Source organism: Mastacembelus armatus, chromosome 13 (assembly GCF_900324485.2).
Source record: "Mastacembelus armatus chromosome 13, fMasArm1.2, whole genome shotgun sequence".
Classification (NCBI taxonomy): Eukaryota; Metazoa; Chordata; class Actinopteri; order Synbranchiformes; family Mastacembelidae; genus Mastacembelus; species Mastacembelus armatus.
This window is the reverse complement of record NC_046645.1, coordinates 6,670,570-6,697,115: the sequence shown is the minus strand read 5'-3', so window position 1 is coordinate 6,697,115 and position 26,546 is coordinate 6,670,570. Positions and strand designations below refer to the sequence as shown.

The 26,546-nt window shown below is 37.6% G+C and overlaps 2 protein-coding genes across 3 annotated transcripts in view; one reads left to right on the top strand and one right to left on the bottom strand.

Moving 5' to 3' along the window:
* The window catches only part of dync2h1 (dynein cytoplasmic 2 heavy chain 1), a 91,854-nt gene extending 82,279 nt beyond the window's left edge, over positions 1-9,575 (bottom strand). The window contains exons 1-21 of the mRNA XM_026313380.1: positions 9,446-9,575; positions 8,575-8,770; positions 8,222-8,395; positions 7,771-7,909; positions 7,270-7,388; positions 6,808-6,952; positions 6,368-6,513; positions 6,082-6,168; positions 5,237-5,371; positions 4,847-4,960; positions 4,631-4,742; positions 3,888-4,012; positions 3,528-3,703; positions 3,007-3,202; positions 2,795-2,890; positions 2,319-2,480; positions 2,114-2,212; positions 1,744-1,883; positions 1,216-1,444; positions 573-700; positions 54-169 (exon numbers count right to left, since the gene is read on the bottom strand). Of these exons, the coding sequence (XP_026169165.1) occupies positions 54-169; positions 573-700; positions 1,216-1,444; positions 1,744-1,883; positions 2,114-2,212; positions 2,319-2,480; positions 2,795-2,890; positions 3,007-3,202; positions 3,528-3,703; positions 3,888-4,012; positions 4,631-4,742; positions 4,847-4,960; positions 5,237-5,371; positions 6,082-6,168; positions 6,368-6,513; positions 6,808-6,952; positions 7,270-7,388; positions 7,771-7,909; positions 8,222-8,395; positions 8,575-8,757 (2,821 nt within the window). The 5' untranslated portion in view covers positions 8,758-8,770; positions 9,446-9,575. The remainder of the gene's footprint in view (positions 1-53; positions 170-572; positions 701-1,215; positions 1,445-1,743; positions 1,884-2,113; positions 2,213-2,318; positions 2,481-2,794; positions 2,891-3,006; positions 3,203-3,527; positions 3,704-3,887; positions 4,013-4,630; positions 4,743-4,846; positions 4,961-5,236; positions 5,372-6,081; positions 6,169-6,367; positions 6,514-6,807; positions 6,953-7,269; positions 7,389-7,770; positions 7,910-8,221; positions 8,396-8,574; positions 8,771-9,445) is intronic.
* Positions 9,576-12,334: 2,759 nt separating this feature from the next.
* Positions 12,335-19,682, top strand: LOC113125514 (CD276 antigen-like). Of its 2 annotated transcripts, none has more exons than XM_026299020.1 (8): positions 12,335-12,367; positions 14,804-14,832; positions 15,382-15,446; positions 16,403-16,705; positions 17,084-17,365; positions 18,319-18,435; positions 18,550-18,601; positions 18,803-19,682. In XM_026299020.1, exons 1-8 carry the CDS (start codon positions 12,362-12,364, stop codon positions 18,846-18,848), a joined length of 900 nt encoding a protein of 299 aa, XP_026154805.1. In that variant the 5' UTR covers positions 12,335-12,361; the 3' UTR covers positions 18,849-19,682. The 2 variants fall into 2 exon arrangements, with proteins under 2 accessions (XP_026154805.1, XP_026154806.1); XM_026299021.1 differs by having other exon boundaries at positions 18,528-18,601.
* Positions 19,683-26,546: the final 6,864 nt, after the last annotated feature.

Below are 26,546 nucleotides of genomic sequence, written 5' to 3'. Positions count from 1 at the left end.
ATAATTCCATAGAGAATAGAAACACTGAAACCAAGTAGAAAAGTGCTGTTTACCTTGTATGGACTTTCTGAGTGATGACAACAGGATATCAAATAGCTTCTGGATCAGGTCCTCAATTACAGCTTTTACAGGCTCACAGTTGACTGTGATGCAGTCTATCTTCTCCTGACTGACACAAGCAGAGAAAGAGGATCAGTGCCTGTGACTGAAATGCTGGGTTTTACGTTTTATATATTTGGGTATAGATATATGAGCGTCAATATGGAGCTTGATGTATGGTCCTCAGTACTATGATTAAACTTCTGTTGCACTGTTACTTATTTCAGCAGATTAGATTTATGCTGATAAGAAAATGCTTTAGTAATTGTTTACTCTCAATCACTGATCTATCTTTAGATCTCTCAATAGCTGATAATGATCATTTTGGTTAAGTCTCAATTTTTGGTTTTGTGTTTTAATCATTAATATAATGTATTATAATTAATTAACATGCATTTCATAAAGTGAATTAAAAGATTTTGGATGTGTTGGCTATTCTACAGTACTTGTGTATAATTATGTGTGATATGTACCTGGGCAGACGTTCTGACTCTTTTCCCCGGGCTTTCAGGGCCTTGAAATTTCTCTCCCAGTCTTGCACAGTGTTCAAATGCTTCTCCACTAACTTCTCTAAATCCATTTGGCCAAGAACCACCCACTCCTACAATACACACACAAAGATTCATATTAAATTTGAGATGCGTGCAGTTAGTAGTTCCTGATTGTTCCTAAATGTGTCTGTGTCAAAAGTGACAGAAGCTACATGTAATGAGTAGACACACTAAATAACACACTCTAAATAAAAACAGAACTAAACAAAAGAGAGATAAAAGAGAAATCTGCTGCTGCCTGAGGGCTTCCCCCTAACATTTAGACATGCATGGCTGCAGAGAGAAGGGAAAAGAGAATACAGTTGACTGTTCTGGTAGCATGGTGGGGAAAATGCTGACGAAGAAAACAAACAGGAACTCATGGCAATGACTCAGTGAGCCAAGGTTGAGAAAAAGGTAATTGGTGAACATTCATGTAACCGAGGTTAACATTTTTGTATCATGACACTTATCATACTTACCCTACAAATGAAATCCTTAATAACATCATAGCTACGTTTTTTACAATAAAGTTAACAGTGATCGCTGTTATCATTATTAATAAAAATGTTATCTGTTCAGGCACCTTGAACTTGTGTTGTATAGCCTGCAGGCGACTGAAGAGGTCCTCAGCCTTGCTGAAGATAGTAAGAAACCCAGAGGCATTTCGATCAATCATAATGCCAAAAATAAGCTCCTCCCCCTGGGCACTGACCCCTTTGAACTGGTTTGGAATTGAGATGAAACGCCTCATCTCTCGGAAATACCGTGCTCGTACCTCCTCAAATGGAGGCCGGAACTGCAAACGGCCTTGTCTGTTCAAAGGAAGAAAAAGAGAAATGAAACATTTTATTCTTTCATCCACACTAATCTAACATGTCCTTCTATGAGAGATAAAGAGAAGTAGAGGGAGAAAATTAAGTGGTGGAGAAAGAAAGTCCAAAATAAATGGAGTTCAAAATTAGGGACGATTAGGGGAAAATACTGTATATGTATTAGAGGAAAAGAAAAAATATGACAACCCACACATTACACAGAAGAGAGACAGATATGAAATAACTAAAAAGACAGGGTGAGACAGAAACCTGGATAAGTAAAAAGCTTGTTCACTGACTTGAAAGTGAGGTCTACATGTATTTCAGGAAGGTTTTTGTTCAGAGCTTCCAGTCCCATCTGGTACTGGTGTTCAAGAGCCTTGTACAATTGATGGTTCCAGTGCTGACGCCATGCCCGCATGTCATCAGACCTGAAACCCTGTGAACATGAAGAGAAGAGAATCAAGATTTGTTATACGGGTTGTGTGTGTCCTTTAAAAAGCTTTACAATGGGCACTGAAATATTTTGCCATCAGGCTTCTTTACTATGATACCTGCAGTAACCACAGAGCTCCCTTTATTTTCTCCAGTTGTTTATAATGAAGCCAAGAAAATGTAAAAAACAATATCCTGTATAAATATGTATTTAGTGCTGACTATAATTGGTACCTGAGCCTCCAGAGTGGCAAAACCAGTACGAAGATCCTGAAGACCATCTTTCCATCGTTGCTGATGTCTCAGTAGGTCCACATTCATCAGTGTCACCACCTGAGAAATGTACCCAGAGGTTTAAATAGAAATACCAACTTGTTCTGGATTTCATCATAAAGTTAAAAAAAAAAACTGAGGTCAAAATATAAAGCTAAGCTACAACCTTGTCAATGAAATCTGTGTGCCATTTGCGTAACTTCCTGTTCTCAGTGGAGAGTTTCTCGGCAACAGACTGCAGCTTGGCAATGTAAACTTCCAACTCTTTGGGGTTATCCCAGGTGATCTGCAGTTTACCACATGATTCGTTTGACTGAGACTGAGGATTCTGTAAAAGACATAAAAATGACCTACTGTTTAAGATGCAAAAGTTACAAGTAAGACTCCTGTAGGAAATATGTTTTTATGGAAATAAAGGGAACAATTTGAACATTTCCAAGAGCTACAAAAAAAGTAAAAAAAAAAAAAAAAAAAAACATAATAGGTTCAAAATTCTTTCCTTTGTATTATTCTTGTTCACAATAAAAATGAGACACTGGTAAGTCATATCCTTCAAATTCCATTTTTATAACATTACAATTTTTTTTTTTTTTTTTTAAATCCAGCATTATAACATTTAACCTGTAAGATGTAGAACTTTACCTTGATGACTTGTTCAAACGCCAGAGCGAGACTAAGCATCATAGGTCTCTGAGAGGGAATCATCTGCTGGTCAATGGTGTTGTAGAAATGGGCCACCTACAATGCAATAACACTGTTACATCATTAGCATACAGCGAACTATAACAAAAGCAAATACATAAATGAGGAAAAATTCTGTTTGTGTGTGCAAGTGTCTTTATCTACACTCTGACCTGCTTCAGGATAATGGCCTGTCTGTAGAATTTTTCTGCAGTGTTTGCAGCCTGTTGTATCTTGGCTGGGATGGGAAAGCCCAGGGCAGAAAGCTGCCTGACCTCCCTGAGCAGACTAACCAGTCTGTCTGAGTACTGGATCTTCAGTCTGCCATCCACATGGTCCAGGTCCATGACACGATTACTGGCCTGGAGACTATACAGATGGAGACGGTCACATTTAAGAAAGACCGGATATAGCAAGCACTCAAGTTCACTCACAACTTAGCACCCATTCAAACAGGAACGCTCTTGTCATTAAGCTAAATGAGGTGATGATGAACTTGGAAAAGAAAAACAGCAGAAATCATTCACTAGTGAAAAAGCAATAAAAGAATAAAATATGTCGATGTTTCTGAACAACACACTGTTCTGACAACTGACATACATTATAAATACTCAAAATGTTTGAAATTACAATGAAGGTGCTCTAAAGATTTTTTTTTGTACATCATTGTAGTTGAGGAGGCAGTGTCTCCAACCTGATCCCTGATGTTGGATTAGCCAGTCCAGAAAGAATATCTCTTGACCAGTCCTCGAACTGTTCCTGTTCATACGCTCGCAGAAATTCAAGCAAGTTATCACAGAAATGCAGGAACCCTTTGAACCCAGACAGGTCTGGAAGCAGAGCCTCAGTTATGCGGACAGAGTCCTCCACCTAATACATGCACAAAAATATAAACAGCATTTATATTTGTACCATCTGCGAAAATATGCAGTTTAATTACCTGACCAAAATGATCAAATTCTCATTCTCTTGGATGGAAAAATCAACAATAAACCAGATAGTCAATGCTAGCAGATTCAAACACACACACACACACGCACGCACAGACTCTTACCTTGTGTATCAGCTGTCGGACCCAGACAATTTTGTTGACCACCTCTGGAAGATTCCTGCCAATTAGTGGCCCATACTTATCTCCAGGACCTCCATGACAACGACTCTCAAAGTCAGCCTTCAAACCTAAAAAAAAAAAAAAAAAATCAATATTGTAGAGGAGTACGTCAACAATGGTTTTCTTTTTAGAAATCTATTAATCGCAGACAAAAAATATGTGATATATAAATACATTTTCTTAAATTAGGGGATTTTAAAGTCTAACTTTTGTGGTTCCCTTTTCCACAACATTAAGACACCTGTATCTAAAAAAATATCTGATGGTTATGTCTGTGCTCAGATTTGACTCAGTTATGATTCAAACAAGAAATGTGATTTCTGACTCAAACTGCAGAATTTGGATGGTAAGCTATGTGCTGTGTATCACTGCTGACCATGTTAAAAGGACAAATTACAATGTACCTTCCTCTTATTTTCAGAACACGTCACCTGTGTAGACAGCTGGCTCAATTGATACAGGAATGTATGGGTAGGTTCATGGAAGCATAAGGTGAATTACTGAAAAAGTGACTGAACTGCTTTTTGTGTAGACACACACAGCATTTATCTATAGAAAATAAGTTCAGCAGTAGATGACCCTTTTGATTGGGTTTGTTCAAATGTTACATATTCTGCTCCCTTGTCAAAACACATATTATATCTTGCACAGAACAAACAAAAGTGCTTTGGGACAAAACATAGTACCTTTGTTATAATCCAGTAGTCTGGCCAGTAGGGTCTCTCTCTCTGACTGCAGTTCTTTGCTGATAATGGGGCGTTTAATCAGCTCCTTGTGCTTTTGAAATACTTGCAAAAGCTTGACAATAAACAAACCCACAACCACAAATGGTTAGTTAAGACGTCATTGCACATGCAGATGCAGTGTTTTACAACTTGAAGTGAAGTGGTGGGTTTCACTACCTGTTGTGGGTTGTCCTGTACATCAGCAATGCAGCTCTTTAGTCTGCCAGCAACATCCTGTTCTGAAGGAGCCATTAGGCGCTCAAACTGAGCCACTGCTGCTCTCCAAAGAGGCTAAAAATAAATAAATAAATAAATAAATCACACTCAATCTATAAAAAATGGACATGCAATAACATGTTAAAGAGACGTTTCATTTTGCCTAAATAACTGCAACTATCTATCAGCAATGCTAGTAAGTGTATGTACTCAATAATGTACTCTCATGCTATATCCTGCCTTCATGGGGGCACTACAGCTAACAAAGCAGAGGCAAGGGGACAACGCAAACAAGGTAATCTAGTGGTCCCACACAGACATACACATTTATATGAAATCCCTGCAACTAACCTCAGTGTAGGGGTTATAATGCAGAGGGTTGAGTCCTGAGAAAGGTTCAAAAACACGATCTGCAGTCAGAGCCTGCTGCTTCCCTCCTGATAGCAATCGCAGCAGTTTTTCATGAACCATACGGAGAGTGACCACCTGGTAGAAATAAATAAACAGGGAGAGTTTATTCACGTTATCTATGTTTACTGCTTTATTCATGTATTGGGTTATCAGGTCAGGAGGAGTCAAATATATAACTTACAACTTTTGCAACTGACATTTTTCACTGTAGTATAAACTCTTGAAAAATTGTATACTTGAGGATACCTAGACTCTACAATCAATTCTAGAAGACTCTAAACAATAGAGATATTAGGCTGCCATCAACTAACAGGCTCAGTGGAAATTTTCAAGAGGTCAGATATAGTATTAACTCCCACACACTCTACCCACAAGGGAAATTATTCAATTTACTGTAAAGAGGATTGACGCAAAGAGGTGACTAGGCAGTGTTGTAGTTCAAAGAGATGCTTCAGAGTACCATAAATGTAATGGAAATTGAATGCTTTATAATAAAAATGTTTTTAGGAAGATTGAAAAATATATAAAATGTCAAGTTTCTTGTTCATCGATGCCTCACTTTTTTCTTTATTCTGGCCTGTAAAAATACAACTAAGTGGAAATTCCAGCTCTTAACATTTGGTACTCTGCAAACAAACAAAAATAAGGATACTTGCAGATATATGTTAAGCACTCAGTGTGATGCAATTAGTAATTCAACATCATGTGAAAAAGTATGCACTTTTAAACAATGTCTGTTTTTACACCATGTGAATACTTGCCCCTTGATCAGAACCATACCTTACCTCATCCAATCTCGTTGCAAGACAATGTAGGATTTGAGGGCAGTGCTTGTTTCCTTTCCAGGGGTGAGGTGCATATCTCTTCCACACCTGAGAAAATGAGATGTTTTCACTACTTATCAAAATCAAACTAATGATCTCCCTTGGTTTATTTTCATAAAATAAAGATGGGTTTTAAGTCAAACCTTCAGTTTGAATATTTAATGATTCTTAGTGAGGCATGTTACCATAAGAAAAAGTGTGAAAGTTATGATTTGAACTATTTTGTGTGTAATTTTTCTCCATTTACCTGTCCAGTCAGGTGTTCACAGGCTACCACCCACTGCTCACAGATGGCAATGCTCATTCTGAGATTATCTCTGATAGATATGAATGACTCTTCAAAAATTTTAAGACCACTCAGCTTTCTCTGGACACATCTTCCCAGGTCTCCACCTTGAACAGGTATGTATAAACAAACACAGAAAGAAAAGAAGAATAAACAGAGTCAATATAGGTTGCCTATAGCTTAGGTCAACATTACTAATTTAGTAATAAATCCCATTTAGTTGGTACTGTATATTGATGACTTCTTCAGAAAATAAACATGGTATGCGTTTTTAAAAGACATGCATTTCATTACCCAGAATAGCTAAAGGTTGCTTGTAACACAGAAGTCTAAAAACACCATCAGCATATATTTGTTTTCATTTCCTGGTTTTGATTTGTGTACGTGTAAGAGAGTCCCACCGATAACATCCATGAGACGAGCCATGCGAGTTTCTGGATAAGGCTCAAAATCAGTCTGTCTCCAAACATCATCCAGGGTGTCTTTGGTCTGTTCCACCAGATCCACAACATCAGACATAGACAAGCCATCAAGTCCATCATACTCCTGGTGGAAACACAGAGTCACATAGTTTGGTGTGTGTGAGTGTGTGTTAGTTAGGTTAGATTTTTAGGGGTTTTTTTCCTCTCAGTTAATTGTTAATAATAATGTTAATACTTACAATTTTCAAGTTTTTACACTATAACAAAATATGCCAAGTTATAATTATCAGTGGAATTACTGCTTAGATCAGAAACAAATGTTTTACATCTCAATAATTGTAATTTAATTAGCAAGCTTTTAAACATATGTAAACAATTCCAATTAATTGTTTTTTTCTTTTCATGTGAACAGTCTTGATAAATAAAAGCTTGCCAGCATACCTTCTGTATGGGTTTGAATTGCTCAGTGAAATATGCCGCCCTTTCTCTCACACGGTTCTTGTCTGCAGACTCAGAGAGATCTGCCCAGTACTGGAACTCATCACTGGGAGTCAGGATGCCTGCAAGAAGTGAAAAATCATCTCTCCTATCTGTCTTTGCTTTAACCGTAGAGCAAAGTGATGCAAATCATATTTAGCCATACACTTATTGCTGCTTCCTCACAGGCCATTCTCTGAGCTGCATCCAAATAATATTTATATTCATATACAGTATTATTAAAAAACAGTACAGTATACAGGGTCAGTAATACATTGAAGTGTTGTTTAAATTTAGCTGAGAGTGTTCATCAAAACTTCCAGAACTAAGGCTTCATTCCATACACAATGTACTAACAAAATGTTTTATGCATAATATCATGCCCCTACAAAAAAAAAATCTGGACAGGCATCTATTACTGTTGTGGTTTTTATGTAGATACTGCAAAAGTATATTCAGGAATACCAAGGACGTCTTCCTCCATACGGCCCTTCTTGGCTGAGGGTTGTGCTCCTGACTTCCGTAGCACTGACCCTAAGCCAACCTCCAGCTCACTCAGCAGGTCTGCCAGCTTAGGGTCAAATGCTGAACGCCAGCGCTCATCCTTGGGGGGGAAATAAAAAATTGACTCACTCTGCAAACTTATTTGGTAACCCAAAACCCCTTGTCAGAAGCTTCAGGAAAAAGCACTTTTTAAAATATTTAAGTATATGATGCAATATTTATTTACTTCAAATCACTGGGAATATTTTTGCTATTGGACTTAAGTTCTAAACACTAGTTTCAAAAACAATACATCCTGGTAACTGTTCACTGTATGATCTAGTAGAAGCTTTCACTGTGGTTGATATTAATACAAAAGCCTATGTCTTTCAGAGAGTCTATGGAATTCATCAGTACACAAGCACAGGCTCACCTTGAGCAGCACAGGTGCAAAGACCTGTCTGACAGCCTGGTAGAGGGTGTTGATGGGAGACTCGAGCATAGATGACACCAGGAGGCTCTGGTGAAGGTTCTCTTCAGTGATCACTGTTGGATGAAGCTTGAAGAACACCAGCACCTTCTCTTTGCTGTCTCCTGAAGTTTCAATCTGTCCAAGTTGATGCATGACAATAGGAACAAAATGCACAAACAAAAAACACGTCTGGAATTGCTACTTGGAATCAATTACTTAAATCCTGAATTATTTCAGGATTTTTGCCCCTCACGTCCTGAGGCAAATCTTTTCAACTTTTAACTCTGCAATGATGCTTCAATCGTTTGCATTACCTTATTTGAGAAGTGAAGATTATTGTCATTTCCACTGATAGACAGCACAAATTCATTTCCATCATCCAAGAAATTATTGAGCTCTGGGCTGTCAGCCCAGGACAGTGGAGGCTTTATCCCATAGAAGTTTCCAGTTGTGGTCAGGATAAACTTCTTGCGAACATCATCTGACCCATCAGGCATCTTTTAGCTGGAACTAATTTATGTACACACAAAAATAATACTGTAATGAACCACCCTAAGGAGGGGATAATGGTAAGGCTTAGTAGTAGCTTTTCTGTAAATCAGGTGCTTCTATTTTTCAAGTCAGAGGATGTTTTCAGTTTGTTTCATTTTGTTTTCAAACCAGTCAGGGCCAGTCAGTTAAACCTGATAACACACAACACCTAAAACCTAATGTAATTTTCTGTCGACCCAAACAGATCAGCGTAGACATCAGAGTCACCTTCCTTAACGTTACACCACGGTGTGAGTTAAACTGTCTATCCAGACGTTGTTTAATTTAAACCAGCTAGATGTAACATGTCGTGTCTTTCATGAATGCGCTGACTTAGCCCAGCGCTTATTGTTAACTGCTGCTCTATTAGCTAACTACTGGCTTCAATTTTAAACGTGCTAGCGCAGAGACGTTAGTTTATCGTCACATCGGCATGCGTTACCTATTAGTTAGGTCAGTCTTTTTTTTTTTCAAACCGCGTCTTCTGTGTCCACAGGAAATACTACAGCGTGTTAGTTGTAGCTGTGCCGCACCAACTTCGTAACATTAGCAAATTACGCTAGCTGACTGCCTCTGTAAATGGATGTTAAGTACTTCAGCTAGCTAGACCGCCGTCAACATGGCAGCAATCTAACGGAAGCTTTGGTTTCATACCTTTTAGCAAATTCTCGACTCTCGCAGATTTTGGCGACTTAATCTGTGAAGTGAAGCTGTAGCAATCTGTTGCTCATGTCTGTGTATTCTCCGAGATTATGCTTGCGTGGTTACCAGGTAGCAACGACAATCTGGTGTGTCACGTGATACAGTGGGAGTAAGATCCTACGCAACTCCTTACGCCGTTTACTTAGGTGCAGTCAGGAAGTATCTGTTTCACTTATCTAAAAGCCTTTCTCACAAAGGACATGAAGGAAGGAAAGGAAGAGCAAGACATGCATTACATTTTCTGTTGTCTACTGGCTTCCAGTTTTATCATGTCACGACATTTTTTTTATTCTAAAATAATCGACAATTGCTTTTTTTGATGTAACCTCATGTGACCAAATCTTTGACTTTGTATTCATATTTGGGATTAGTGGAACTTGATGTGTAAAACTAGGCACTGTCTTTGGTGAACAGGGAGTAGTTCTTGAAAAAAGGTTATTATAATTAGTAACCAAAGAAAGCTGGTAGTAGTTAAAATAGGATTCTTCGGTTTCAAAATGTCTCATAATTATGAGAACTGATTTGTTTATTATGCCTAGTGGGCCTTTACTCCTACATACTGCATATATTCCTGTTGCTATCTGAGCAGTGCCGTGTGTAAGAGAGCCTGTGGGTGTTCACATAAGATACTCTATAATGCTTTATCACCTCTTTTGTATAAAATATGCAAGTTGTTCATTAATATTTCATTGCCATAGTTTATCTGGATGTCAAAATTTGAATATCCTCTCACCCGCTACATAAAGCTTTGCAGGTTAATATATTACCATAAACAACCATTATCTTCCACAAACACTAATGTCATCTAATTTTATCTCAGTATCTTTTTGCCCTTAAGGACACTGAATGATCATTTTCATCCTTCCAGCCATTCTCCATAATAAATTCTTCTTTAACAAAATATATTATGTCCTACAGTCATAAATATCATATAAAGAACTACTTTATTGTACATAAAAACATTAATGTTAAATTACTGGTAACATTTGTAGTGTGATCATTCACAAGGAAATCTGACATAAAGTAATATACTAAAACATGAACGGCTAAATGAGAGTGCTGGGGATGAGTCAAGGCAAGTAAGGAGGAGGTCCTTTTCTCTGGGCAGTTTCCTCAAATTTATCTGGGTTACACATGGAAAATCCCAGAAGATCCATGTTTACTGTATCTTCCCTAAATTCTGTTGTGACTATATTTAGGAATGACACAGATTCCCAGTAATCATTTCAGCATAAAGCATTTAATTTAGTTCTTCTAACTACACGTCCTCGTCTCCAGTGGAAAGTATTATAAGGTCGAAAGCAGACACCTGGAAGAGAATGTCACTGAGCTAACACTGATACAACATCAGAAATACCTTTTAATACTTCAATATTTAAAGTACATATTAAAAGCATAGTTAATATATTAGATATTATACTCACTAGATATTATCCAGGTCCTACATTCAGACCAGTTCAATTAACTGGGCACTTCACAAATTCTAAACGTTTTGAAAGGTAATTTACAGGAATTAAGTCGATAATGAAAATTAATCATTACAGTTTTTGTCCTGTTTGTGTTTTAACAATATGGATGAAAAACAAAAGTGAAAGATCTAAGACAAGCACCTAAAGAACAACCACCACAGTTGTGACAGATGGAGTACACCACCTGTAACAGTACGATAGATGAGTCAGACTCAAAAGCCACAGTTCACACAAAGCCATTTTACACTCAACCATACTGAGATTCAGACAGCACAGATCTTTATGGATGAACCCTAACTTGGAGGATGTGGAGGAGGAAGTAAATGTCAATAGTCCCCACCTAAGTGTCATAATGGAGAAATGTTTTGTGGAAAACTGACGGGAGGTGACTGAGATATTGTTTAGCAAACAGTCCCTTCCATTAGACCAATCATTAAAGACTGGAAAATTACAGATTAGAGATATTCCCTGTGGATTAATCTCATATTTGCTGCTGCATTCCACCATTCAAAGTTGCTATTAGTGGCCCAAGAGGTTACATATACAGTTCAAAAAAGAAGAAACAGACTAAACAACATATTCATTTCCTGTATACTTTATTGGTATAGGAAGATCCTTCTACTATAGTGTATTATTACATATCCCATGTCTGAAAGGACTAATTCAAACTGAAAACCAAGGCTTTTCTAAGAAACAAAACTCATTTGTTCTACCATCGTCAGTTAAATTCTCTTTAACTAGGTTCCTGTGAATTTTTTAAAATTGTCTTTCATAGTTTATAAACACATCACAACCTTCGAGATTATTATCAAGGTTGTGATGACAGTTTCTGTACCTGTAAAACATGTACCTGTGTTACCTACCTGTTAAGTTCCCACCAAAAACTGAAACTTAGGGAGTGAGCTTAGACTATTTCCTTCCTTGTTACATATTTCGCAACAAGACATGCCCAGGGAAAAAATATTGTGGTTGATCAGGTAATCAGGTCAGTAAACTACTGTTAATTCTGACATTCATTTTCCACTTTCCCCACACTTAAAATTCACAATTTTATTCAATCTGGCATATTTCAAAATACATTGTATCAAAAATGAAGCACATGTAGCAAATAGAGATGCACACACACACACACGACCCTCAAGCTGATCAACAATACATTACATAGTCAAGTTAAAACTCAACAAAATAAACATCAAACACATTCATTAGAACATCTGTATTATGTTTTAAGGATAAATCAAGTTTTTAAAAACAAGTCAAACAAGTGTTCAGGGTGACATCACATTGTTTATCATAGACTGATGCGATACAACCTAATGACTCATACAGCTCCACCCATCAGCTTTACTAACTTAACAAGGAAGTAATTGTCTTCCTCACACACAGAACACAGGACAGCATGATGGTAAGAGCAGCTTTTTTCTTCTTTCTAATCTCATCTGATTTCAAAAGACTTCTTTCTTTTTGTTTTAAGACTATTATTTTGATAATAATGCAGTCATATTCATGCCAGAAAGGAAGATTATCATGCATTAACATTGTTTTTGTATGAAAGAAATATGTCATACGTCATTAAACAGGAGCTGATGAGTCCTATTTATATGTGTGGGCATGTGTGTGGTCAGCACAAGAAAAACTTGAAAATTGTTTTAGTTGCTGGATCGTAGCATTCAGGAAAGGCAGTACACCCAAAAATTGAGTTTCAGCCACAAGAAAGCATGCATGAGTGAAATATATCAATAAGGGCATTGTGAGTGTTAGTGTAAATCACTACTGTACCTAATGTGCAAATATATCTATTTATTTCCATATGTGACTGGTTTAGATCAGATACTGGCCAAGATACTAGAGTTCAGTTGAATTTGTATATATATAGTTCAGCTGTACTTTACCTCAGATTCAAAGCAAGTAAGGCAATGTAAATCACATTTTGTCAGATGGAAATCCCCGCACAAGTTCGGTGCACAAATATAGTTTTAAAGCATTCTGAGTCAAATATTATATTAATGTCTGCCATTAATTGTTCTTGATAAACCACTTTCATTCACTACCTATTGTTCAAGTGTTGGAATTTGGCTAGTAAGAACAACCAACAGTTTGTTTGCTCCACTCTTTATCAGCTTAGTCTCTTCTATCTCTTCAAAAAATTACTTAAACGTCAAGAGCCTAAACAAGCATATGATAACTGCTGTGGCTCTTGGTATATGCAAATGATTATAATGAAAATCAACATATCAGTTCTCACAAAGGTTGAACCTAATGCAGAGCTTTGAAATTTGATTGGATGATTATAATAGTGCAGGCGTTGGTATAGCATGAAGTCAAATAGAGAAGCTAAACCTCTATCAAAATGACTAAATCAAAGTCAATCTAGAAGATGTTTGCCTGTTTACCTCTCTGCAACCCAATTGGCAATAAAGGTAAAAATCCCCTGAAAAATAAAACGTGAAATATATATATATATATATATATATATCACTTTCACATTCCATCTGGTATTACTTTTCCTGAAACTACAGGCATTTTGTTCAGCATGTAAGGTAACTGTATTAGCCTTGGGAATTCCCTCTGATGTGGTTTCTGTTTAGTACACGTGCTCAGGCAATTTACAATGACACACTGTGCATGACATGTAGTGGTGTTTCCCCTGTAAGTGCTTTGTACTAATTTTAATTACTCATCATTCTGTGAATTGTTGTGTTCAGTAAGTTTGAACACAAAGAACTTTCCTCAAAGGAGTCAATATAATCGTATAATATACATGGTACATGTATAAATACTGTGAGACAAGATGTCTGAAAAATCACCAGGACATTTGGATTGGCAGACAGCCTATAGTGTCCCTAACTAAAACTAAATAAGAAAGACAGATATTTTTCCAGATGGGAATTTCCTGAGGTTTTCCCTCTCACCAGGCCTTTAGCAGAGATGTTACAACACAAATTAATTTCCTCATGAACAATTTTACATAGAGCAGCCCATTTAAAATTAGCTTCTAAAACCCCAAGATAAAAACTATGTTTTAAGGGAAAGTGAGTTTTTACACAATAACACACATACGAACACATCTATAACCTACTAACTGAAAGTGTATAGTAGCTAATACTTTGATCTCTATAACATCACATTTAAAGGAACAGAAAACTATTATGCACACAGCACATGGCAGCTAAACCCATGGAGTACACATTCTAGAGAAAGAGGCTATCTCTGATACTGCTCACTGGGATTTTCTGTTTGCTTTCTGCTGAAAAATACCATTGGGTGTGTTCTTTCAGGATGTTCTTCATTTTCACATTCAGGACTGCCTCTAAAGGATCAGTCATATACTGTCTTTCAGATAAGATTATTTTAATTTTGTATAGATGAAAATTTCATTTTCAATGATAATTTTCATGGTATGCACATTTAATAAATCAGTGGTGTTTTGAGGAGAGCATGTGGGGTTTGCAGATCTGGGTGTGTGTGTTTTTTATTATAGCCACACAAAAGACACAGCTTCTGCACCATTTCTGTGAGTCAACATGACCAAGATTTAGATGAATATTGTGAATGTGAATATTTGAAGAAAATCAATCATTCACCTGCTTATTTAGAGCCAATTCTCCATGGCCATATTTGCTACACAAAGCCAGATACCTCTGCAAATATCTCTGCATCACAGGCTGAATTCGATTGTTGATTGAGTGCTCTACTGTGCCACATCACATCATCTCCTGTTTGATTAACGGTGTTGTTCACTGCTTTAAAAGATACCAAATTAAATTACAAAATATATATATATAATCAAGTCTATCACTGTTATTAATCAATGTTATTAACTTGTTTGTCTATTCAACAGGCATCCAGTTGCAACTTAAATTGTTGTCTGTAAGTAGCCCTCCTGTTTTCCATTTTAACATTACTATCAGTAGTTGATATTACAATGCTAGGACTCCCTTGTTGAGTATTAGGAAATTGAAAGTGAATCGATGTTGTCTATAGCAGCGAAGAATGCATTGTCAGTCTTACTGTAAGTCACCCCCAAACACTGCCAGGAATCAGGTACAAATATTCTTTTGAACTGACCTGAATATATGTATGTCTTTCTATTCATAACTATCCTGTCTCTGAAATTGAAGGTACTATCTGTTTTGTTCTGAACTGGACTCAACTTTTGAAGGCAGCAGAAAGACACTTATATTGGTACATCTAAAATATAGTGAGGGTCTTCTGATTGATCAAATCCTTGAGTGTACACGTGTAGAGGCAGTAAAGTTGCATACAGCAAATCCAGTTGATCACCAAGTGTAGTTTCAGATGCAGTGAACTCAACAATTTTAGCTATATCAAAAGGCTCATAGCCAAAAAGTATTGTTTGCAACCTGAGAATGCAGTTTTCATGTAAATAATCAGTTTTTTTTCCTCCTCTCTTCCAAGAACTCCAGGGCTTTCCGTTTTGCTGCTGGCTCTGGTTTGGACTGGGGCAATGGCCTTTGTTACAGGTGAGCATTTCTGTCATCTCACAGCACTGAGCTTGAATAAATCAGCATCAAATTTCTATCTATATTATAATCTAAGACTAATCACCACTGTTTCTAGTTACATAATGACTAGAAACCAAACCCATTGTAGCATTTTTTCTATTTCCAGTGATCTACCCCATTTGTCTTTCCAGCTTGGCAGATGAAAACACACTAATAAACTATCTGCCCATCACCAAACTTCAGATAGATAAAGTTAGTGACTAGCTGGTGAAGAATGAGAAATTTCCAGCAAGACACAGGCCTTTTTCTCACGTAATGGTCAAACTAAAGAACACTAAAATGTTCCTGTTTAAAGTCTTTGTTTCACTATAATATCACTCTTGAAAGTGTGACCTTTAGATGACGTGAAACATAAAAGGGACACTACTAGTCATGAATTTTGTACAGTACAAAAGAGCAGCTAAGGAGAAGAGGAACTGAAATTAGTCTACTGCATCATAAAGCGGGACTCTCTGAAAAAATGTCTAAACAAAAACCCTTGACCTTTACACCCACCCACAGCCTTAAGTAAGAACTCTGAGCAAAGTATTTATTGCTTTAAACCATTTGTTAATAGTTTCACTATTTGACATGCAAAATAAATTAGTGACATAGTGGAATGACTGACTGCACATATGATTATTACACTTCTATTTAGGCAACTAAATGTTCTGTACTTTATGAAAATGCTACTAACTCTGACATCCAGAGTATTTTAAAAGATCTCAATTTTCATAGCTGGAAATTAACTTCTGAGAAACACAATTTGCCTGTGATTAAAATTAATACATTCAGATTTTTAATAACAAAAAATTATTTCTGATTTTAGACCTAACAGGCTTTGTATTCTTTTGTCCCTGAAGACAATTTCATTGTTTCATAAAATTTTTTTCAGGATGCTCTAACATATTATGACCTTTGCTTTTCTTTTCCAGAAAGTACTGCTCCAATTCAGCTCACAGGAGAAATCGGTGGAAATGTGACCTTTCACTGCAATTTCGACAAGCAAAAGAACGTTGAATTTATGTACTTTCAGAAGGGCGATACATTTGTGAATGGCTTCCATAACTCTAAACCTTTACCGGAGACATGGAAGAACACCAAAATAAACAAAGGGTCTAGTGAGATAACTGTGGACATGAAGGAATTGAACATCACACACGAGGGGCAATATATGTGCCATATCAAGTACACTGGTGAGAAACCAGGGAAGACTCCGATTGAACTCAGAATTACAGGTATCTATGTTAACATTAACATTAAAAAATGAATATGTTTGTCTAACTTTTAGGCTGTTGTTCAGGTTGTACAGTTCACTTAAAACACTATGTTGGAATAATGCATATAGTGTTCTGAATTACATACCTTTCTATGTTATTTCTTACATCATGGAGGAGGAACCATTTTCCACCCAAAAGTAATATCTATGACTAAATTTAGGAAACAGGACAGTCAATTTTTTTTACACTGTTTGTGAAAGTCAGCCAGATTGAAACATATTGAAAAATACTTACAATCACGGCATGGAACTATTTTTGCTTAGCTTGAGAAAAGCTTATATGTTGGAAACAAAGATCTGACAGTGGTCACTTCCTTTGTGTCTGTCTGTCTTTTAGCCAAATACAGTAAACCTACAATTACAATCTCCTGCAATGGTGGAAGTTGTCTTGTGACATGTGCGTCACATGGTGGGTTCCCTGAAACCGAGATGATGTGGACTGTACCAGTGAAAGGGAATACCAGCAGTCACATTTGGAAAGTCGTGAACAGCAGTAAAGTTCGCAATCAAGACAAGATGTTCAACAGCTCCAGCACTGCATACTTCAACTGCACCAACAGAGAGCAGGAGAATCTCAGCTGTGCAGTTGGTGAAGTCAGCTCAGACATGTTTTCAGTCTGTGAGTAGACACTGAACTAAAAAAAAATAAAAAAAAATTGAGGACTCCTACTTTTTTATATGCTCTTAACCACTGGGCAAGTTTTGGGAAGTATGAATGGCAATGGAAATCCCTTGCCACAGATCCCCTTTGACAGCTACTTTTCAGGGAATATGTGAGGGAAATTTTGCATCTTTTTACATCTGTCAGACTTTTTAAAAAGAATTTGGTTTAAAAACAGGTTTAAATTTATACAGTCTTACAAGGATAAAGGTCTAGAGCCAGCAGCTCTGTAAGGATGTAATTAGGTATATTGATGCTTTTAGCTTTAATAATACTGGAAGTATGGCAACATGAAAATGCAAACATACTGATGTTTCGGTGGTATGGAGAACCAATGTGAAAGTGATCCTGAAGTGATTTTGGTTCAGTAAGAAAACATCACTGAAAAACCCAATGATATTTGTAACAACACAGAAACAAACTAAAAATCCAACCTTGGCTTGTAGTCTTTCTCAACATTTATCTTTAGATAAGGGAGGCTCTTTAAAATGTTATTTAGCAAAACCATTTTTTCATAACCACTAGCTATTTGTGCCTAAATGCCATAGTTCAGCGGAAGAGGCGAGTCCATGAACAGGTTTATGTGCCATGGTTGGTTTAGACAAGTCTGTTGTAACAGCAGGGCAGAGACGAATGCATCAGTTCTCAGACAGAAAGTTAAAATTTCTTAAAGATGGGGACAAAGTATATTATAGGCTTCTCTGTTACACTGGGTTCCTTCACTACCTTAAACATGGACACTGTGGTTTATTTTCTGTTAATTATGCTCACACCTCCCTGCTGCTATGAATACTTGCTAATGCTTGAAATGCAAAAACAAGCTATTTTGGTCTGATTTGTTGACAATAATAACAATAAAATGTTGCTTGGTTCATACTTTAATACTTTAAAACTTTTGTTCTCACCTGAAGGTACATCTGAGTCACCTAGCACTAGTCCTGTGATAGCTGCAGCTATCTGTTCTATACTGGTGGTCGCTATCATGGTGGCATTGACAGTGTTTTGTAAATGCAAGAAACGCAAGAGAGGTAAGGACACTGAATATGTTTGGCAAAAAATAGCTTTCCTACACACATTTGCATATTCTGTTTGTACAGTGATGATGTGCAAAAATTCACAGCAGTTTCTGTGTTGGACTTCAGGACCAGCAGCTGAAGATGTGGCACGAGAGTGGAGAGTAAATGGAAATGAGGAGTAAGTGGATGTTTAGTAGCAAATTTCCACTTCTTTGACATTTAATTACATTGTTAAATATGTAAGCTTAAGACTTCCATGAGACACAACTGTAAAAAAGGAGAAAGAAAAATTGTATCCCAAATGTCTCAAAATATTCTAACTGATGAATTATGTCACCTCCTTCACTCTTCTTGCCTTTATCTTTTTCATTTTTCCCAGGGAGGAAATAGGCCTCTATGAAAACAAAGAGGAAGAGGCATCTTGAGCGCTGAAATATTGAATAATATCCGATTTTTGCTCGGAACAAAAGGTGTTCTAGAATCTAGAACTAAAACTGTGTATTACTCACATGTACGTTACATTTGTGACTGATTACGTACAAGCCAGGAAAGGCCAGTGTCTATGCACGTCAGTGACTCGCCAGGGACCACACATTGTCAACATTTGTTGTCAACATCAAGACACAAGTGTCTTTTAAATGTTAGAGGAAGTATTTTTCATTAGTATCCCTTTTCCGGTGAAGTACAGTGCGTCATTCAACCGAGAAAAGCTTACTTCTCCAAAATCTGGGCTTTTCTAATGGTTTGTGGTGAGATGAATGTTGCATACTGGAAAACAGTCTGAGAAAACACTTTCCATCACTGTGAGCACTGAAATCACAAGTGAAAAAAGACTGTATTTAAAAGTTGTATTTTTTTTTTTTTTGCGACACTGACCTCTGTGTGCAGGAGTGAGACCTGTTCCACGTACAAGTGGAGGTGCTACAACTGTGACTTTCGGACTGTGTTTCATCATTTTTAAATACAGTAAATTGTTGTTGCACTTTACAATCACCTTTTAGTCATTTAAAAATATTCTTGTTGTTTGTGTTTGGCTTGTTCTCATGATAAAGAGCCATTTAATTTATATGCTATATTTATTTCATTTTATGTTTTTTTCCCCCTAAATATCAAACTGTGTATTCTCTTACGCTTTTTTGTGTAAACAGGCTTCTGTTACTCCGCCTTCCTTGGAATTACCAAGCCATCTCAGAAGGCTGCTTTCATTTCCTAAATCTGTACAAAACAATCCTTCCGGATGGCTGCTCAATTTGATAACTTCACAGTTCTGTCTGTGTAGTATCTAATTTTTCTTTGCATCTAACTGTAAAAACAATAAATTTTTAAAAAAATGTATTATATTTTTATTACATTCTCTCCACTACGAACTGTATATTTACACTGTTTAAGAGGTTAGAGATTGAGAGGTTTTCAGTTACAGAAAAAAAAATGCATACAGAGCTTTATCCTAGCAATTTGTTTCCAGTTGCAATGACACCTAGCTGCCACTAGATGTAGCACTAGCACCACAGAGGGGAGACGATTCTTCTGCTGTCAAGGCTGATTGACGTTGTAGCTGGCATTGTGTACTTTATACTATAACATCTGAATATTATTTTTGAAATACCGCATCCATGAGCCTGATCACATTTGTCATGAACCAGCCTGCAAAAACAACTTCATTTCCGTGTGCCCGGGGAATGAAACAGTGTTTATGCATTCAGCATTTGATGTATAATCAGAGCAATATGAACGTAGTGTGTCCCTGACCTCAGCATGTGGTCCCCTGCCAGGAGAAGGCTCAACAGTAATGGTTTATTGAAGGAAAGGAGAAGAGACATAAGAGCAGGAAAGGGGAGACTTCTGTCGATTTGATATAAGATGGGTCATTTGCTCAAACAAATCTGTTGAGCCTATAAGATGTCCTGTCTAACTGAGGATAACCTTTTTAAATACACATCACAGGAAACTGTCTCCACCTTTTCTTTCTCTTTTTTAGGTCTCTTGCTCCAGCCGTCTTTGCCCTCCAGACATTTTCATTCTTTCAGTCAACACATTCATCTCTCTGTCTCATGAGTCTTTCTGACAAGCTGTCAGTCCACCTCTCTGTCCGATGTTTGCACTGCGCAGCAGACCAGTACCAGGCTGGTTGCTCTTCAGGAATGTAACACTGAGGTCCCTGTCCCCCCTCCCAGAACCCCCAGCCCCTCCATTCTCCCTTTCTTTTTCTTTCCCTCCTTCGTTCTTTTATTCTCTCATTGCATGGACTCACGCCTTCTAGCTTTCCTTCTGGTCCTTCTTTAGTCATTCCCCTTCCACTCCTCTTCTCCATCTAATTATCCACCCCTCTGCCCCCATCAACACCCCTCACCCCTGCATGCAAGCTCCCTTCCTCTCCTCCTGCCACCTTTTTCTCCTTGTTCCCTTACCCTTTCTCTCCTTCGAACCTCCACTCCCATTCTCCCTCGCCTTTTTCTATTCCCTTTTAAAATTCAGAGAGCATTGTCCAAGCTCACTCACCCACCCCAGGCCCTCCTCCCCCCAGCTCCATTCCCCTGTCATCATCCCCTCACCTCCCACTCCTCTGCATCGCCCTGTCCACCCTCCCACTCATTCCTCTGCTGTCTAACCCAAACAAACCAGGGAGGACTTTCCTCTGTGGTGGCTGTAGAAGAAACACGCCACATGTCAGCCTTGGTTTAAACATAAACATTAGTCAATTTGAGGTACTGGAAAAGGATATGAGGAGCTTAGGTTCAACGTGAGAAAGAGCTACTATTAGGACATCTTGATCGTAAAACTTAGTACTCAATAAACAAAATTAGACCAGTGAACAGCATATTTTGGCATACACTAGAAAAATGATATTTTACTGAATGGATTAACTTTATTAAAAAAAGATCTAGACTAGTGGATTCTACAGAAAACTGATAAAAAGTTATTTTCCCACTAGTTTGTTCAATGAACAAATTACATATCTATAAAATACAAAATATATAAGGGGAAACATTGGACCAAAGAATCCAAATTTTCCTATTTCACTAGGCTTTTGAAATAAAAGCTTTTCTATCTCCCGATTTGGAGTCCTTGGATTTCATTTGTTTAAAAAGAAAAACAATCACAGTTGTGTAAGTTTAATAACCATTCTATGTGCTGGGGATTTATAATCAGATTATACCAGTTTTGAAGGTCAGCTACATGTGTTGTATTGCAGGAAGCTGAAGCATAAGCCATTTATTCACAGCAGGAGAGGGGAGCTGATCAGCATGAGGGACACTGGGCTCTTAATGTTGACAAAAAACATCAAACTCTTTATGAACCAGGTAAGTATGTTTCTGTGCATGCTGGTGTGTATGTGTAGTGTAACTGTGCAAACTATGTAGAATAATATAAAAATGTGTTCAAAAGTTATGGAATTTCATTGCTTTTCTTCATTTTTTTTTACATTAGCATTAAAAATGTAATATTATTGATAAAAGACTCAAGTTTTAAGGTTTAATTTTTATCTTCCAATCAAGCCTAAAAATATTTGCAAATAGTGGACAGACTATAGTGGACAGACTAAAAATAAAGCATCATTCATAGGCATCATTAATCTGTGGAAATGATGATGCATTTTGATGGTGAGCGGCTACTTTGTTATTTTAGAAGCTGGGTTTGTTCGAAGAAACGAATGGGGCTGATGCATGAATGTGGGACTGAGCAGGTCAGGAGGTTTGGCTCTGGTGCTTCAGCTGAATGATCATGTTGTTGCTGTCACTGTAGCAACTCTCTCCCTGACCCACAGAGACAGGAGAGGTAACCTGGAAGCATTTATCACTTATGTGTTTTCTGATCCATGACCTGAGGCTTGAGGTCCAAACACACCAGAGGGAGAAGAGAAGAGAAAAAGAAAAAGAAAGGGATAGCGATGGGCTGACAACAATATACCGTATAAATAATCATTTGTTACACTAAATTCATGGAACAGAACATTTTGTTGCATTGCTTATGTGAGGAAGAGCTGTAGTCCTGTAAGAAGAATAACTCTGTATTTAGTACTCAAACTTTATAGATATAGGTTTATAGAGCTGCCGCCAACTTTGCATCAATAAGAATATTTCTCTTGGTCAGAAGATGAAAACATAGCTGGTGTATATGTGTGGCCTTGGTTTGGCTAATCCAAAAGTCATCAGCAGAGACTTGAAAGAACTTAAGAGAGATACAGGAATGGAAAGATGTTTGTTGGCTTGGAGCCCAATAGAACTATTAACACCTCACTGTAATGGTGATACACCAAAGGCTGTTTTGGCTGAGGCCTTTTCAACTGAGCTGGGACCCAGTATCTAAAGTTATGTGTGTATGTGTGTGTAGACGAACGAAATCTGAGCAGATGTTGACTAGAGTCACATCTCCTTTGAGTATTTATAGAACTGCTTAAGATGTGACCTTAACTTTTGCACACAACACTCGTGCATGTAAAGATAACACTGTATGCACACGGGTTTTATTTTATACTGCTGTATATCTATATATTGATCCACCTAAGTTGTGTATACTGTTCAGAAAAGAGTGTAGACATTGTTCTGCTGCCTGAAACATTCAGACAGGTGATCATAGTAAAGCTGACTATCCTGTGGGAGGACTACACTGAGGGAGCCAACAAATGGAACAGAGACCAGCATGAGGAATTGGTGGGTAAGATGCCCAGTTGGCTGCAGATGCTTGGCAGCCTCATGTTTCTGCAGAGGCCGAACATCAAAGACTATCAGAGAGTATTTGTAATGTGTGTTGTGGAAGACCCAAAGTGAAATCATATTATAACCTGATGTTTTCTACTTGCTACAGTACTAAAGTTCATTTCACTTGCATCTCTACGGTACTTTTCCACTGTGTGATTACCAAGGATATTTACATCTTACAGCCTACTACTGTGAAGATTTCACTGCTGTGACCTTATTTGGCTACTGTGTCGTTTTCTATTGCACTGTAGACAACTGTACAGCCATAAATCACAGAGTCTTGGCTTGCTTGCTCCTCCCTTCATGCACATGAGTAAGAGAGCCAGTGCAGTTTAATAAAACAGCATGTTTTACTGGATACCTGACAATGAAAATAAAGGCCATTAATTACTTTGGTGTTCACAATGCGCCATCATTTTGCTAAAAAACTTGCAATGTTTGGGTGTTTTCTTCCAATGGTATACCAGAGTCTAGGCCTTATACTGTATAAATGACAAAATTAACAAGGAATACTATATAGTTTTCTCATGAAAAATCAACTTCTTCAATTAAAGTTCAGAAACAGACTACGTAGGTTAAGGTGATCTCTGTGTGTGTGTGTGTGTGTGTGTGTGTGTGTGTGTGTGTGTGTGTGTGTGTTAGTTACCACCTCTGGCTGTTGCAGCAGCTGCATGACATCCATTAAGCTTCTGCAAACAACTGATGTTTTCTGAATATCAACTACTCAGAGAAAAAAAGATGTGGAGAAAAATAAAAGAAAAAAGAAAAACTGATTTAGTGTGTTTCTATCCATGTGATAGACTGCTGTATCTGTCCCACAACCCTGTACAGGATAAGATAAGTGATGGATGAATGGATGGATAGTCTGTTTCTGTGTTTGCTTGGACTGAAGAGCTGGAGATGAAGTGGACATAATTAGCAACTGAAACTGAGAAAAGATGTGAAGAAAAATTGTTGACATACTGTGCAAGCTGGGGATACTTGACTTGACACCAACAGGTCCCTACAGTACCTCTATTTAAATTTATCTCTACATACCCCAGAAGTGTTGAGAGATTTGAGGATGAACATGGTGTACAGAAAATAAGGGTGGCTGAAACATATAAAAGCAGTTTATGGAGAAAAGGTTTTTGGCTGAGCTTTTTCACTAAGTGTTTGACAGTATAAATAAAAGTGCAAGGATATGTCTGTATATTTGCGTGTGTAATAAGAGACACCTGAGACAGAAGGTCATTCCTGGAGTCTGGTCGCATAGCTTTGATCATTTTCTTGTCGCCTCAGAAATAGACCAGAGAGGACAGGACTGGCACAAATTCGCCCCCCCACCTTACCACCCCCACATGTGTATGTGTGTCTAAGGGAGTGACTAACTAGTCCAACAGACTGACAGGGGAATCAGTACTTGTTTTTAGTGCACAGGCCTGTGTTTGCATGACTGCACTAATGCATTTGCACACGTACCTTTGTTTGCCACTGCTTGCATCTGCCATGTGAATGTGCTCATGCACATGTATGCTAATTCTTGAGGGGGCCGTGTGTGTGTGTGTGTGTGTGTGTGTGTGTGTGTGTGTGTGCGCACTTGAGAGAGGTGTGATAGTGGTTTAAATTCTTAAGCTGTCAAAACAATACATTTAAGCTTGACTCAGATTCACACACACCATTTACACACAAATTTGCACAAACTCAAACACACATACACACTCACAACCAAACACAATCCCAAGGACAGCTGTGGGCTGCAAAATGATAATGATAATTATAATGCATATGGGTTTCAGAGAACAGATGCAGAAACAGAGATGTAGACAAAAGGTTTGAGTGTATATTCACCTTCATGCATGCTGTAGATGCCAACCAAGTTAGAATAACACCCATAATTCTTAATTTGTTCACATTCTGCAAACATAATCATTAGATGGCATGGCATTTATGAGCCAGAGCATGCAACATTCAAAGTACAAACATGAGTTAACTAAATTTGAAGAAACAACCAGCACAGTTAAATACTACTCATAAGATAAATCTAATGAATAATTTCCATATCACTAAGTGTGGCCATTCAATAGAGTATGGCATTTTTCAATTTAACAAATTTACACAATAACAGATTTACAAAGCAGGAAGAGAAGTTCTGGAAATAGATGCCCTGCTCTGTGTTTGGTTAATTGAACCATTACTTCAGCAAACCTTGTAAGGAAAGGATTCATTTAATCTGAAGAAATCATTTCATTTGCCTATAAAGCAGGACACATGCAGAGGGAAAATGACTCAGCCAGACAACGGTCCAAGCCATAATCAGTAACCAGATTTCTGTCAACAGACAGCCACAACACAAGACAACTGAAAGAAACTACTGGCATGACAGATAATTATTTACCTAAAGCACTAAAGCTCGAAAAATGATCATTCATCATGACGCTTTTTCAGAATTTAAAATACTGCTAATGTTTTTACTTTTCACAGAGACGGGATACACCCTGGACAGATTCCATCCATATACGTATATATCAGCTTATACAACTAACAACTGATCTGGTGCTTATCCATCCTACACACACAACTGGTACCAAAAAACAGTTTAGCTCCCTCCAGCATCTCCCAGCATCAAATTGTTTTTACACAACAGCTTGTTGATCATGCAGCACAGCTAAAGCAGACAGAGAATATGGCTTACTAGCATACTGTTGAGTATGTGAACACAACTGATCCTGACAAGCAGAGTCTGAAAATGCCCACAAGGATAAATCATTAATGTTTAGCTAACATGACTTTTTTCCAGTAGCACAATACTGAGGCCATAGTTTATTGCCTCCTGTCTCAGTGTGGGTCAAAAAAGTTGTCACACAACATTTTCTCAACTGGGTCAACAGCTGCTTATCACTGCAGTTGTCATAGAAATATTCAAACTCATGCCATGAGAAATAAAAAGTTTAACACAAACAAAATTACATTTTAAATGTATCATACAGCCCTCCTGACCTATGAGTAGACCATGTGGTCACTAGCATACACAAGTGAACATTGATGAAAAGATAGTATTTTAAGTGTAAACAAGGACTTTTTTTTGCCAGCAGTGTCTGCTTTCACTCTGATGCTTTTGGGCAGATTCCTAATCTGTGCAAAACAACAGCAGTAAATTCTGTAAAGCAACAAATCACCAGGTGTTACAACAGATATGAGCGCCAGAGCAACGGGAAAGAGATGCTCTCATTAGATCGATGCTCCCTCTGGGGGTTGTTTTACACAGTTTCAACCAAACATGGTCTTTGTCAGAACTAACCTTTGCTTGATGAAGGCTTTGGTCTGCTTTGGAGCTGTTACACAGAAAAGTCGATGCTCGTTTGAATAAATGCCCAGAAAAAAGGAGTATCATGGTTTGAAATTGTGCACAGAGACCATGTTTGGTTGCATTTCAATCACAGA